At 44.1% G+C, this 16,042-nt stretch overlaps 1 protein-coding gene and 1 pseudogene across 1 annotated transcript in view; one reads left to right on the forward strand and one right to left on the reverse strand.

Moving 5' to 3' along the window:
- Window positions 1-704: 704 nt before the first annotated feature.
- On the forward strand, window positions 705-823 carry LOC120597439 (uncharacterized; annotated as a pseudogene).
- A 2,126-nt stretch (window positions 824-2,949) lies between these two features.
- Window positions 2,950-16,042, reverse strand: part of FBXO36 (F-box protein 36) — a 63,100-nt gene continuing 50,007 nt past the window's right edge. Inside the window, exons 3-4 of the mRNA XM_039855321.1 lie at window positions 12,729-12,901; window positions 2,950-4,340 (exon numbers count right to left, since the gene is read on the reverse strand). Coding sequence (XP_039711255.1) covers window positions 4,155-4,340; window positions 12,729-12,901 — 359 coding nt within the window. The 3' untranslated portion in view covers window positions 2,950-4,154. The remainder of the gene's footprint in view (window positions 4,341-12,728; window positions 12,902-16,042) is intronic.

Here is a 16,042-nt window from a genome sequence, read left to right on the forward strand (position 1 = left end):
AAGTAGGAAGAGGTAAGAGTTCCACTGGTTCCCAATGGAGGAAAATGGCAGGAAGAAAGGACTGAGTTTGGCAAAGTACCAGGGAGCCGTATGCAACTCCTGTACTCCTTAGTTTTTCCTAAGAGCGTGTGAGGGTCTGGAAGAAGCAACTCCTTACTTATTATTTAAATGAACATAAGATACTTTATAGAAAAATGTGTAATAATTTAGGTCATCAAAAGCTTGGACTGTTCTCTGGACGACTAAATTAGAACGGTCTCTTATATCATGCCCAAGATTGTCCCCCTTATAATTTCAAATGTGACCTTACACAAATCCCATCACCTTTTCAAGTTCAGCTGGTCAAATGTGTTGGCTCTGAAAGGAGAGTGGGTGTGGCATTTTGGTTAAGAGTGTAGACTTAATAGCTATAGATTTCAATCTCAGCTTTACTGCTTGTTAGTTATGATATCTTGGGAAAATTAAGTAGTCCCCTCTGAGAATAATTTAGGCCTTGCCAGCTATGTAGTTTATATCACGACTATCTCACTCTGTCATTGCATGAAAGTAGCCACAGATAATACATAGACTGTGGCCCCAATAAACTTGATATACAGAAACAGGCAGCTGGTTAGATTAGACCAAACCATAGTTGATAAACCTTTGATCTATAAGACAGAAATAATATCACATCTCTTCAAGTGTTGCTTTAAGAATTTAATTGCGTCTATGGCCATGCCACCCTGAACAAGCCTGATCCCGTCTGATCTCGGAAGCTAGGTAGGGTTGAGCCTGGTGAGTGTTTGGATGGGAGACCACCTAGAAAGACCAGGTCCTATAGGCGTAAAAAATAAAAAAAATAAGGGATGGTAAGCTGACAAGGTCCTTGCAATCAGTGAGGTCAACCAAAGGTTGCCTCGCCAAAAAAAAAAAAGAATTGGTTACCACCTGTTTATTTCTTGATACACAGAAGACAATAAATGGAAGCTGCTATTATTATTTCTAAGGATATTCCAACTTCGTCTGTGACCATGGATCTATGGCTCTGAGACTTCCAGGATGAGCAGAACACATTACGCAGTTGAAAATGACTTTTCTGAATGGAGAGTTATATTTGAGGAAGCGTGATAAGCAGGAAACAGGGAGCCCTCTGCGGCCCCAATCCTGAGGGTTCCACGTCACGAGGGCAAACTAATGCTACCCCAGCATGTTGATGAGCTCATCTCAAAGCAATCAATAGGTAAAACTAAGATATTAATTTTACTTTGTAAAGTGACCTAATATGTAACGTGTGCTTTTAACCGCTGGTGCCCATTTTTCCTTAGGGCGGTGGTACCTTGTCTACTTAACGTTTTAACATACAACCGGAGACAACCATTTCAAGTTGAAAACAACTGTTCAGAGTTGAAAAGCCTGGACACTCCCTCACACTATGTTATCTTAACACAAACTGAAGTTAAATGTCATTATACTGATGCTCAGATCACAAAATTACACCGCACGAATGTTTTATGCTTTTAGTAAGGTTGTTTTACGTGGTTCTCCAGCATCGCGAGAATCGGTTTGGGGTAATAAATGAGAGCTGAGGACCATCTTGTACACAAGCAGCTTGGAAAATGATGACAAGTGGTGACTAGTGGTTTGTCCCTACTCCTGCTTCCTGCCTCTCCTCCAATGATAATCTCAGCCTATTCTTGGGCCTACTCAGTAAAATAAAACATTTTCTGTTCCAAATAACAGAGGTTTAATGCTCGTGCTATGCCAAACCTGTTCAGGAAAAAAGTAATAGAAGTTGACATTAGGTAAAATATATTTATTTGTTTAGTTTATAAATTATTCACATTTCCTATCGTTAATAAATTGTTTTAACTTGAAAACATACAAATCATCAGAAAATATCGGTACTTTACCATTACAAGGTGAATGATAACAAGAGTAGACACACTTTTGACTGAAAAGATGAGAAAGGGCGAGATAAAACGCTGTGGCATTTCACTCCAAAATGGTATGTCATAAACAAAGCAGATTTATCCATCCACATGGAAGCCGTCAATAAAGGCACAGAGGCAAATCATCGCTTTATTCCCATCTGGGGGATCGTCATGTGGGATCTAATACAGGAAGTGAGGCAGGGAAGAGACAGGCAAAGTGTTTGGACCACTCAGGATGCTGGTGCCATGAAGGATTTTAGGCTGATGATGTTCCCATTTTGGCAAAACTAATTATGATCAGGTAATAAGGCACTCAAATTATTAGGACAAATAATTATGAAAAGAATCTAATAACCTATGTTATTTTAACTATTATTTAACAATAAACATTTATAACTCATTTTTAATTGCAATTTACTTTTAGCATCTACTTTTATATTATATTTTTTATAGCTAGTAAGAGTTTTCAAATGGCCATATTTGTGTTCTTACTAATTCCTGTTGAATCTGGAAGATCATGCATGCCCGCAAGCTTTCAGAATCTGTTAGCTGATTAAGCATCACATGAGAAAATTTTCGGCTGTTGACATTTTGTATCGATGTTACAAATGAGTTGAAATTTTACGTTTATGCGGTTAGGCAGACATACCAAATTGTGCATACACGCAATTGTTGCGTGCACACGGTATTAACCTGTGTTCTGCCACCACAGACCGGGCCGGGACTGAAATCCGAAAGTTCAGGCAGAAGCAAGGCGGCGGCAGCCACGCAGGAGCACGTGCCCTCCGCCCGCCGCGGGTCGCCCTGCGCCGCCCCGTTAGTGTCTCCCCCGGGCAGGGAATGCGGCCTGGGCCTCTGGCCAATAAAATCTTTGCTCTGAGCTTGGACTAAATCCAGACACGACTTTGACCCCTCTGCTCATCTGCAGGGAAGCCGGCTGCGTTCGATTTCACAGATGTCCCTGGAAATCGATGAGTGAGTAGGATTGTGTAGATAGGGGTTAAAATCTGCTTTGATATAACATAGATCTAGTAAAAAAAAAAAAAAAAAAAAGGAAAAAGCATCCGTCACTAAGCCATGGCCATGGAACCCTTCCAGAAGAACTTGGGTGGGGAGGACAGCCAGAGTCCACTTTTACACCATTTGGGAGGTCCCACTGCATCATGGGAGCTCCTCTCACTCTGGAAGGGCGGGGGAGGGGCATGTTATTTTTTTCTAGGTAGCAAAGTGGAAGCTGCAGGGAAGAAATGAGAAGGTTAACAAGGTGGAAGCTACTTTGCTCTGCAGCCTAAAAGGAGTCATTAGATTATTCGAGTCCATTGTCTGGGGTAAGTAATCATCATGAGCACGCAGGAAGAAAATAATTTTTAAATAGCCCTCCTCAGGGAGGTGGAACTGTACTGTTTTCGCCCCTTTGCTGAGTTAACAGAATACAAAGCGTACTTAGGCTTTCACTCAGTTAACCCACAGCCTGGGCTCTTAAACATCCCTGTTATAGAAGCGGTAACTGTCCACGTCGCCTTGGGGGAAGCAGCATCCTTTTGAGAAATGTCTGTAGGTTTGTTTGACAATGCGAAGTCCGGGGAGGTTGGACTCAGGACGAGGTCTGCAAGCAGAACGCCTGGCCTGCTCTCCCGCCGTGCCCCAGGACCCCGGTGAAGGCTGTCGCTGGAAGAGGACATGAGGACACGATGACACGAGAGGGCGGAGCCTGGTACCCGAGCCCGCAGGACGGCTGGGAAGGTGGCTGCACTCACCAGGAGTGCCTCCCGCGGCCACTGCCCCTCACAGTTCCTTGTGGGAACATGTGGCCACCTGCTCCACGGATGGACTCAGATGACACAACGGGAAAACATTCAAAAGCTGGGTTTCCTTTCCCAATGCCTCGATAAAATAGATATGTAATAAAAACCCGCTAATAATCATTTATTGTTTGTTTCTACATGGCAGAAGCCTCTTTTCTTATGGGTGTCGGGGGGTGGGGAAGACACTACTGCGGGGCTTCTTGTCCTGCAGCCCTCGTGCTGGGGCCACGATTTGACCTTCACCACAACGGGACTATGGCTCAAGCAAAGCACTGCCCAGTTGAATTTACTGCATTTGTGTGCAGACTCTATGCTTTTCAGAGGGCTCCTGGAATCAGCAAAGCCCCTTAGTTCTTAATCGAAGGAAAGAGAAGAGATTTGGACACAGAGGAGAAACACAGCCATGCCTCAATACCCCTGCAGGTAGGAAAACGTGTCCCTAAGCCTGACTGCCTCTCTGGTGTCCATGTCTTCCCCTCTTGCGGAATTTCTGCTGGAGCTGCAGCTTGTTGGCGAAGAACAGCTGTCTCCAGCCCACATCCTTGGCCAGGGCCCTCATCTCAGGGGTGATGTCGTCACAGGCAGACTGAACTATCGGCTCCCACAGTTTGTCAGAGATGCACAGCTATGGGTGGAAAAAGTCAGAAGTAGGTTACGTCACACATGGGTTCACTCACTCATGAAATCACTGTCCGGCTCATGCTGCCTGTGAGACACTGTGAGAAACACTGCATGTGCCCAAGGATGTAGCAGACACTGTTTCCCCTCCGGAAACTTTCTCTTTGAGGAAAGAGGCGAGTGCACCATAAATAGATGGATGGATAGATAGATGGCAATATTTGATTGATGGAATAAATTCTGATCTCATTTAAGATGCAAAATGCAAGACAGTTATATGTAGGACTTATACACCATTATAGAGTTAATTTCCAATTAGCCATATAACAGAGGCTGATAATGGTGTGTCACACAACCTTATACCCAGTGCTGCATTAACTTTTCAAGTGGGAGTGTTGCTGATTCCTGCTAAATTTGCATCCATTTTAAACCCTTGCTCAAGGCATCCCTCCTATGGGCTTGTAGAGCTGATGGCTTAGTCCACTGCGGGCTACTCAGTGTTGAAATGCATCAGAAGGACCAAGCAGCCTACCAACCAGCATATTAAAAATCCACCTGGTGCCACAAGTTTAGCTCTGAGTCCTCTGCACATGTGACATCACGCCATGCACCAGAATGGCCTACAAGATGCAGTCTACTTCCTGAGCCCACCTGGCACAGGGCAAAGTGAGCCGTTCTCTAGGGACGACCTTCTCTGAGATATTTCTCTGCAGCCTGGGGATTTAACCGAAGGCCATCAGGTTAAGGACCGATAAGATCTTTCTGGCCCAATATCTACACAAGGCTATTTGGTCCTCCAAGTTCAAAGCTGCCACAATTCAGCTTCCATTTATTTATCCAAGATTTCCTAAAATGACTTCTTCAGGTGGCACCATTACTAAAGCGACTACTGTCATCAGTCCCCCGCTACTAAACACTATTAATACAGAGACTTCCAGACCCCTTACCTACCAGGCCCCAAATCCTTCCTGAAGGTAAAGCTTCCATTACACTTACTCAGTACCTCGATCTTGGTGACAGTCATGGTTTTTTGGTATATGCAAGAACAAGTACATTTAAGGGTGCTTGGGTATTTGATGTTGCACAGTAGCAGTACAAAATGTGCCTTAAGAAGGGTTCCGTGCGGGTCTCAGTGACAGACCGTTCCCGGCTCCATCCTTCCTGCGCCAACAGTGTGCTCAGGAGGTTCATCACTAATCTGATTTCCCCTTTCATCAGTTCCATGCCCTGGGTGGCTCGTGTGAAAATCCAGAAGTGGGAAGGATCAGGCACAGCGAGGGACCAATATAGAGCCACCATTTCTTTAAACCAACGGTGCCCGAGCACCCTGGGCTGGGCCCCGCCTCAGTACCCACAACCCTCAGACTCATTTGTAGGAACTGCCGCAGAAACATCTCTTATAAGGAGGCAAAGAAAGGCAAGAGGCGGATGGGCCCCACAAAGGTCAATGACGGTGGGAAACAGGATTAGCTGTGGAAAATGATCAGTGTAGACCTGATTGATATGTTGAAAATTAGGTTGAACTCATGATTTTCACTATTTAAAATTTCTTTTTAGGGAGCAATTTTACCACTTAAAGAGGAGAAGCACACAGGCATGGCAAAAATTCCTCAGATTCTGGAAGACTGACTCCAACTGTGCTCTATTTAGAAAGGCATCAGGCTGCGGGGGACCGGAACCTCTAAACACACAGCCACATAATGTCAAAGAGGAAAAAGGCACCCGCACAGCTAAAACAGCTGTCAGGAACCAAAGTGCTAAAATCCATGCGCTTTATTATGTGGAAGAGGCCTTCACTCGTGGCCCAGTCATTTCCTCTTTTCTTTAGAATTCATTTTAGTTTAGTGTCCAGCTTTTAGCCCTTAGCAGTTTGGCCACAGCAAATCAGAAGGGTGGCTGATGCCATTAGAGGCCAAACAGTAAAAGCAGAGAAAAACAGCAAGTGAGAAACTCACATTAAGGGAAGAGATGAAAAGGAAAATGAAACTAAACTCGTTACTCCAGGCCAGGTTAGCTGCTCCACAGTTTTCAATAGCCCGTTCATCTACCTACCCATCCAGCCTGAATGGAGGCCTATTATGTTGGGCAGGGTTCTGGGTCTCAAACTACAGAATGTCTAGGTTGTTTAAGCAGAAGGGGAGTCGCAGAAGCAACAGACAGCTATCAGAATAGCTAGTAAAACTGGAGGGCAAGGTTCAATGCTATACAGCCGCAAACCACAGTAGCAGATTAAAAAACAAAACACCCAGACTATTCTAGCAGAAATCTCACTGCTTCTGCTCCCCAACCCCTAGCACCTTGGGAGCAGTGATGTTTGCGATCGACACTAGAACCTTTCCCATACGCCCCCAGCACTGTGCTTGCAGGATGAGCCGGTCTCTGTGCACATGGAGGGGGCCCCCAGCTCGCTTGTGTCTTCCTTCCAAGACTCTTGCAGGTGGGTCTACTTGACAGACCTTAGGCTACACCCAACGCACTAGTTGCAAAGGCAGATTTTATCTTTGTAGCCACCCCAGTACACTGAGGCAACTCCATCTAGCAAAAGGGAATTAAAAATGGGCTGAGCGAGCCAATCCCAAGCATCCTCTCAGTCTGACCACTGGCTCTTCCCATCCTCATGGACCCTTCCTCCATCCTGCTTTGCGCCCTTGGATCCTAACTTCTTCCTGGGGAAGAGAAAACGTATAAGCGTTCTATTTTGTGACTCTCTTACACTCATTTCTTGGGGTGAAGGCAGCCAGTACTCTTTCATACTTAATGCTACTCTGAAAGTACTCTAATAAAGGAAAAAAATGAATTACAGATAGAAATGAACAGTATGATAAAGCATAATCACGTAAGATCCTTTCTGCATAAATATCAGAGCAAAAACTCTCATAGTCACACAATGGTTATTGATAAATGGCAACACTGAATCTTACGATAATGACGGCCCCGAAAGATTTTGATGTCAGGCAGGTCATTCATTATCTTATCCCACTCTGGACAGTTTTTCAAGGTTTACTTCCTATACCCAGATTGCAACATTTTCTAAATATAAACAACAGAGGAAAACCTTTAACATGTCTTAATATTTTAAAAAGAGAGATCTTCTGAACCTCCTTTAAAAGATTTGAATTCTAACACTAGTGTAGATGACTAGCCCATTTCCAGTAAACACATTTTAGGATATCAGTGCATCTTACATAACAGAGATTATGGGAGAAAATGATGGGGTTTTGAGGAAAGGAAAAGAATTTTCAAGAGAGCTAAAATTTCTACCAGTATAAATTCAATTTATCACTCATTGTATACTGAAAATATTTAGTTTTGTTTTATATTAAAACTGGTCTACAAAATACCCCCATCTAAGACTCCACACCCTGGGGCTCTTTTGCTTGGTAGACGCTAGGGTGCAAAACACGAGGTACCCATCCTGATCATGTTTCCAGTTATTTTGATCCAAAACACAGCAAAGTGGGAGTTTAGCGCCTCCTGGCGGTGGTGCTTGAACTGAACATACATAAACTACAGTAAAAGCTGAAAGGGATCCCAGGGCTTACCGAGTTAATACCTCTCCTTTTACAAATGGGGAGATTAAGGCTCAGGAAGGATAAGGGTGCATCTGCCTAAGGCTCACGGTAGGGAGTGGCTCAGTGAAGAACAGAATCCAGCTCTCTGGTTTGCTGATCCAAACGCCCAGCGAAGATGAGAACTCCACCTCCACCTGAAGCTTCCGGCCTTTTAGAATCTCTTTATCTGTACAACTTTCATATGAATGGGTCAAATTCTTAGAATTTGGGCCAGACTCTTAGAATTGGGTTGCCCTAAACTCAAGAGAGCACATTAAGAGCACAGATGCTGGGCGACCTCAGACTCAGGGCGTGGGCCTGGCATTTCTATTGGTACCTGTTCCTTAGGTGCTTCATCCACTTGGCCAGGCTTGGGAACCACGGTCATAGAGAGTTTGGGGACGTGAGGAAAAACCTATTTCCCCGTAGCCAAAATGTGACAGGAGAGATTTTCTCCCTCCGTGTTCCTGAGTCTCTACCAAGGTGAAAACGTTCATGTGTCTGTCATGATTGTCCCTCCTCGTCTGGGCCTGGGCCTTCTCATCCAGCAACTGCAGGGGCTGTTTCTGTTCTGCTGCGGTTTGCAGAAAAAGCATAGGGCCAATGCCTGGTGTCACCTGGGCAAGGCGGCAGGTCCCTGGGAGGTTTCCTTAGTGAGCTCACCTCAATCCCAGGGCTGGCCCTGGTCTGACTGCCTGCAAACCGTGACGCCGGATTCACCTTTCAGCGGTGTGCTCCCATTAGCCGAGCTCCCTGGGGACGGCTTTTTTGGTGGTTTACCCTGAGAAATATAAGCAGCCAGCCCGCCAGACCTGCAGGCGCACATCCGTGGAGGCTCTGTGGCTTGGTAGACACGACAGCAGAGGCAGGCAGCTGGACAGTCCTGATCGCTGGTGCCATTAAGGTCGGTAAGTGGAAGCTTCCACCCCGGACCGTTGGGTGGCACCGTGGGGTCTCCCGGCCTAGCCACCCCACCCCCACTGACTCCCCGCTGCAGTCCACACATTGCGTCTCCACGCGTGTTTATGCTTCCAGGGCAGACCCATTACTGCGCAGTCGGGTCAGGCCTTGGGAACCTTTCTGTCTCCTAAAGGTGACCCTCCAGCTCTCACTTTCCACAGGACCCATTAAAACAGCGCCTGACCACGCCCTGCAGATCTGCCCCACCCACCAGCCTCTGCGGCTTCGTTTCCAGCTTTTTTACCTTCCACCCTCCGCTCCAGCGGCGCTGGTTGTTATTTCTGTCCACTCTTCAGCGTCGTCCGCCACGCAGCTTCCTCTGCCTAGGGTACGCTGCTTCCCACTCCGGGCCTGGCTAACTGCTACCTGTCAGGCAATGCTCCTTCCTCAAGGAAGCCCCAAGTCAAGTTACATCTCACGGCCACCCGTGCCTGTCTCCAGAGCACCCACCACAGCTGTCACTGAACGACCGCTTGGACTGCTTTTCTCCTTCCAGTGAGAGCTCCTTGGAGGGAGGGGCCATGTCAACTTCCCACTGTCAAGTCCCCAGCGCCAGCACAGTGCCAGGCCCACGGCAGGGGCTCGGCGACTACACAGCCCTTAGAGGGGAGCCTATGACAGTGGTCCACCGACAGGCTCACAGTCAGAACCCCGGGGGATGGCAGTTCTGCCCCTCACTGGCTGTAGGACCCTGGGCAAGTTGGTTAAGCTTGCTAGTTCTTAGCCTCTGTATCTATAACATAAAGGTAAGAAATAGGATCTACCCTGCAAGAGTTTTTTTGAGAATTTAGTGAAATAAAGTAATTACAGTGCTCAGCGCATTGCCGAGTTTACAATAAGTGCTCAATTAATGTTGTCATGGCCAATAATCCCTGAACACATACACACTTACTTCCTTTTTTTCCCGATTCATAGGGGCACACGTTATCGTTCCTGGATACCTGTATCTGCGTAATTCTATATATTTATTTGATTCTTCTAAACAATTACACTTATCGTAGTATTTTTCTGCAGACAAACATGCACGTTGTATAGAAAGAAATTTGGAGCATTATTTACAAATAGCAGAGGGAAAACCACCTAAATGCCTATCAGTATGGATCTGGTTTTAAAGAGTATGATTTGTCCATACACCAATGGCTTAGGACACTTTTTTAAATTGAAGATTTATATGTACTGACATGAAAAGGCTATAAAATGTGTTGTAAAGAAGGGAAAAAATGATGGAGAACAATATATAATATGCTACCATATGCTTTTAAAGGCGCGTGTGCACGCGTATATGTACTCAGAGACCACACACGTACACTGATGGGCACACGGAATATCTCTGGAAGGACGTACAAAGCACGGTGATACGACCGTCACTGGAGAGGCGCATTAGAGAATGAGGGTCAGGAATGGGACAGAGAATTACATTTTACTATATATATGGAAATACACATTAAAAAAAAATTTCCATCCTGGCTATTTAACACAAATCGATTTTATCAAAAATATAAACAAATTGATACAGCCCCTCCTTGTTTGAGCACCCAGTCACCGCTTTCTTGTAGTTAACTCTAGGCTAAGCTCTACAAAGTTGGGTGACACAACCCTAGCTATGGAGCACGGTGGGAGGCAAGTCATCGCGTCACACTCAAGGGAGGTGGGACGTGCTGGCAGAAAACCCACATGAAGGAAGAAAAGCGGTGGGTCAGAAGGGAGGACATTCCTTGAAAAGGGGACAGCATAAGCGAAGGCTAATGGGCACAAGAGAACCCGGCACACAGGACAGCTGCGGGCAGGTGGGAGGCAGGTCCAGGGCACTGTGGCCTCACGTGCCACGGAAGACTTTGCATCTCATTTTGAAAATGACGGGAAGTCACTAAGGGTCACTGAGCAGGGCAGTGACATGACCAGAGCGCATTTTAGAAAGACTGCCCTCGGGCAGAGTGGAAGAGCAGCCAGTGGAGCAACAAATGAGAGGCCAGGAGAAAAATCCCCCCAGAGAGCCCCGGAAGCAAAGACAGGGCCGGAAGTGGAAGGCCTAAAGCGAGATCTTTAGACGGGACAACCAAGAGGTTACTGGGAGTGGGGCCGGGGACATTCAGAGGCGTGGATGGAGGGAACGTGTAGTCCTACAGTAGACCAGCGGCTCCTGGATTTGGAGCGTCATAAAAGCAGTGAAATTAAAAAACAAACAAACAAACAAAAAACCAGAAACTGAGAGCCAAATAAAGTTGCCCAAATAAAGTTACCAATTTTTTAATTTTGCAAAGTGAAGATAATTTGTTAAAATTACATATCATGTTTTAATACCATCATTTCATAAAAGAAGGGACATTTTAACCCTCCCCAAAATGGGATGGTCATTTAGATGGAATAAATTTAGCTTGATGACAAACTCTTCATATCACCCGTTCTGTTCTCATTTCATTGTGGATTATAAAATCTCAGATTCATGATGCTGGTTTGCTGACTGTAAACTGCCGTGCAAACCATTTCTTTTTTCCAAGAAGGGAAAGAAAGAAATTGGATAGGAATAGAGTCAAGAGTTTTTGGTTTTTGAAGGATGAGACTGATTTGAGAAACTTAATGTCCTGAGAGGAAAAAGCAACTGAAAGAAAGGTTTAAAAGTAGGACCCAAATGCAGCGTGGTATCCTGGATCAGACCCTGAGTCGGCAGACGGACATTAGCGGAAAAAACGATCAAAAACATATAAGGTCTGTGGTTCAGTTAACAGTATTGCACCAACATTAACTGCTTAATGTTGATAAATGTTCCACATTATATGAGATGTTAGCATTAGGGGACGCTGGGAGACAGGTATATATGCAAACTCTCTGTATCATCTATGCAATACTTCTATAAATTTAAAATTATTTACAAGTAAGAAGTTCTAAAAATAACAAAATGGAAGGGAAAGGAGATAAGTCAAAGCCTAAAGTCCCCAGGGTTAAACTTCTGAGCCAGGTGGCAGGTGGCCCTGACCTTGACGGAGGGGAACATTTCCCTCTGAGACCAGAGGAAGAGGTTGGATGTGGAGACAAATGATTTGCTAATAAATTTGCCCCCAGAAGTTTGAAATGGTAGTGCTTTTTTGCATTAATAAAATAACTGAATAAATTACAGGACAAAACAAGTAAATGAAAATAGTTTATAAGTGAAAATGACAAAAGGGACAGGAACGAAGGTGCCTTCAAGTATTCAGGGAGCGGGACTGACAGTGGTCGCATCGAGGCCTTGACAGTGGGCAAAATCCGCACCAGCTGTGTTTTCTGTGCTTGTGTCATTTTGCCAACGATTCGAAGTAGTGAGTCCCTTTGGTCAGTCTGGGGCATGATGGAGGACAGGGACTATGATAAACGGCCCCCCAAAACCACCCATACTGGGAATAAGTAATTCAGCAAAGGGCTGTTACTGGAAGAAATGGGAACGGATCGGGGATAATCAATACTCGCCATCTTCTCATGCAGCCGTGACCCTGCTCTTGACTCAGAATGCCCGTTGATCAGGAGTGCCACTAGTCTTCCAGACCACTTGGAGAACTCCTATTTTCCCCTCAAAACCCAGACACAGTAACCCACTTCTGCGAAGACAAGCAGAGGAAACCATCTTGCCCTGCCTTTGTACCCTGTACACATGTTCCCCATATGACTACCCCATGTTATAATGATTTGTATCTGTGTAGATTTCTCCTATTAAACTGTAAGTGTCTTGAGATCAAAAACAATATCTTTCCATCTCTGTTGCTTCTGTAGCCAGGAATGTGCCTGTCATAAAGTAAGTATTCAACAAACGCAGGTATAAATGCAAACAATAAACCACTGCTATATTTTTTTAAAAAAAGAAAGAAACGGCTTTGAGAACACATGAGGAAAACTTTTGACTTGACTGTTACCTTTGAAAATCTTTGTGATGTTTGAGAAAGACTGGCAATGTCTTCGAGATCCAGATAGGAAATGATATGCAGCAGCAGACTGTCTGAGAGCCGTTCGAGGTAGTCTAATTTACCCTCGCACAAATTGAAGACATAGTCCAATATTTTTGCACCGAATACTAAGGCAATTTGAACTGTAATTTAAAGAAACCAACAAGCCACCATGATTATCATGCACAGTCATATAAAACCTATGATCATTATCAGTGAGACACAAGCTTTGGGGTACATCCCCCGCCACCGCCCCGGAGTGATGTTAGATTACGTTGAGTCATCACTACTGTCATCGAGGTGCCTGTGGGCCCAATGGCACACATTTGTGATGGAATCGTTTCCAATAGTCACCCCTTTTAGGGACACTCACTGTTTAACATAGTGATGGATTATAGCCCCTTGATCTCATCAGCACCAAATTCCAGTCCAGACAGCCAACTTGACCAGTTTCAGCATTGTCTGTCATGCCTGTCCTCGCAATCTCCCTGACTGGGCACAGGGGCTGGCCCCTGAGGGTTTTCTACCGCCCCTTCTCTCCCCAGATCGGTCTGAAACCCATTACTATCTCTTAATTTAATTTTTGTTCTCTTATAATGCTACACGTTATTTCTCCACCAAACTCTTACCTTCCTTTTTTCCATCTTTCATCCCTATCTTTACACAATAGAAAGAAATAAACAGGCAAAGAGAAAACTAGACGATTAGTTCATGAAACTTGTCTCAACTTTTGCCTCATATTTCTCATACCTTTTCAATTATTTCCAAATTAAGAAATAGTTCACAAAGAATTGGCCAATATTACGGTCTGCTTAATATGTTCACTATAAGAAAAAAAATGAGGTTTGTTTTGTTTTGTTTTACCCCAGCTCGCTGAATAACCAAGAAATGGCTAACAAATAACAAAACATGTTTGGAGGGAAACATACTCAAATTTGAACAGTGGTTAAATCTAGGTGGTGACTTTTATTTTCTTCCTTTTGCTTATCGGCATTTTCTAATCTTTCCATTGACCAAAAAAAAAAAATTCTGAGATGTCCTAAATTAAATTACAAGTGGAAGGAAGAGACAGGAGAGGTTACTTGGTTAGCAACTGCAGGCCAAAGCCAACAGAAGACTCCTTCCGCCCCTGAATGTATGTACAAACTTTGAACTAACTTTCAGGTGGCTATTTCTGAGATTGTCTCGAGAATAACTGACCACCAAATGCCACAGCGTCTTGCTTACGCATTAACTGTCTGGACCGCTGCCCACAACCAATTCAAAGAGCAAATGCTCCTCCTTACAGATGGATGGCGGAACTATGTGCCTGTCCCAGAACTAGCCCGGCTTCACCTGCTCCTGCCCCCTTTCTCTATGGCCAATGTAAATTCCTTCCAAACAACTTACATTTTTCTTCCCCAAACTCAATGTATAAAAGAGCTCTTCCTTCCCTGAGCTGGGGACAATCCGGACGGCTTAGCCGGCTCACCCCAGGACCTGGTCCTTTTTCTGGCTGTCATATGGCTCCATAAACCCCTTCTTTTAGAAAAGCTTTCAGCCCTGAAGGTTTTTGTTTACCACTACAATAAACCCATATTACCAATGTAATTTTTTTTTTTTTAATTCTAGGAAGGAAGGAAGAGAGGGAGAAGGGGAAGGAAAAGGGAGAAAAAAAATATAAGAATTACTTCCAAAATAGTTGCTCTGTAATTGGCTAGAGATTGATTCACAGATGGAGAAAAAACAACAAAAAAAAACAAAAAACAAAAAACAAAAACGGAAAATTCAACTTAAGGTGGCTTAACAAATGGGGCTTTTCTTTTTTCTCACACACTTAGATTCTGGAGGTAGGCCATGATGACCGGTGCAGGAGCTCCATCATGTCATTTATGTCCCAGGGTCCTTTTATCCTTCTGTTCCACATTCTTAGGATGTGGCTCTCATCCTCAGGGTCACTCTAAGACGTCCCTGTTCCAGGACATCACGGCCACAGCCCTAGCCCAGAGAGGAAAAAGGGCGGAGCGAGAATGGGCAGGGAAGCTTCCCTGTCTGAAGGCACTTTCTAGAAAGCTCTGTGAAGGAACTTCAGCTCACATCTTACAGAGCAGAACTGGGTCACACGACCACATCTTCAAGGTAGGTGGGAAATATAGTCTGTCTTATGAGGAAAAAATGAAATAAAGAAAACACTAAAGAAAGGAGAAAATGAGAACAAAATAAAAAAGCAAAGAAAAAGTACGAAGAGATGACAGCGCAAAGTAAGATGATAGAAATTACAGGCATAGTAGTAATCACGATCAATGTAAATGAACTAATTACTCCAGGTGAAAGACCCTCGGATAAATAACACATGCATACACATGCAAATAAGTCTGCCTATGTGCTATTTATAAGAGATGCTTAAAAAGTAATGATATGGAAAAGTAAAAGGAATAGTACGAAAAAATAGACCAATTCAAACCAAGAGAAAGTTGATATAATTATGTTACTATTAGACAAAACATACTTTAAAGTAAAGCTCACTCTTGGTGATAAGGAGGACCATTACTTAATGATAAAAGGAATAATTCATTAGGAAGATTTAATACTTCTAAACTAGTATGCCCCTCAAAAATACACAGAGCAAATGCTGATAGAATTACGATGAAAAAAATGATAAATCCTCCACTGCAGTGGGAGATTTTATAATACCCCAATCAATACTTGATACACCAAATAGAAAAAAAAGTTAGTGAACATATAAAATATTTGCATAATGCTATTAATTAGATTTATTCGATGGATTTTGCTATAGATTTGAATGTTTACATTCCTTCAAAATTCGTACTTTGAAACCCAGTCCCCAATGTGATAAGATTTGGAGAGAGAGCCTTTGGGTGATTACGTCATGAGGGCTGAGCCTGCACGAATGCAATTAGTGGGCTTATAAAAGAGACCCCAGAGAGCTCCCTGCCTCTCCCACCACGTGAGGACACAGTGAGAAGATGGCCATCTGTGGACAAAGAAGGGGGTCCTCACCAGACACCGAATCTGCTGGTGTCTTGATCTTAGGACTTCCCACACTCCAGAACTGTGAAAAATAAACGTTGGTTGTATAAGCCACTCAGCCTTTAGTATTTTTACTAGCAGCTCTAGCGAACTAAAACAGACAACAGAAAGAGCCCTGCACCTAACAATTAGAAGAATTACTTTCAATTCATGTCAAGTATACATGGAATATTTGTAAAATCTGACTATGAATTGTTGGGCGATACCCAACAAAGGGCTGCTACCACATAGGGCCAGGTTCTCTGATCATAATG

The sequence above is a fragment of the Pteropus medius genome, unplaced genomic scaffold (genome assembly GCF_902729225.1).
Source record: "Pteropus medius unplaced genomic scaffold, Ma_sr-lr_union100, whole genome shotgun sequence".
In the NCBI taxonomy this organism is placed as follows: domain Eukaryota; kingdom Metazoa; phylum Chordata; class Mammalia; order Chiroptera; family Pteropodidae; genus Pteropus; species Pteropus medius.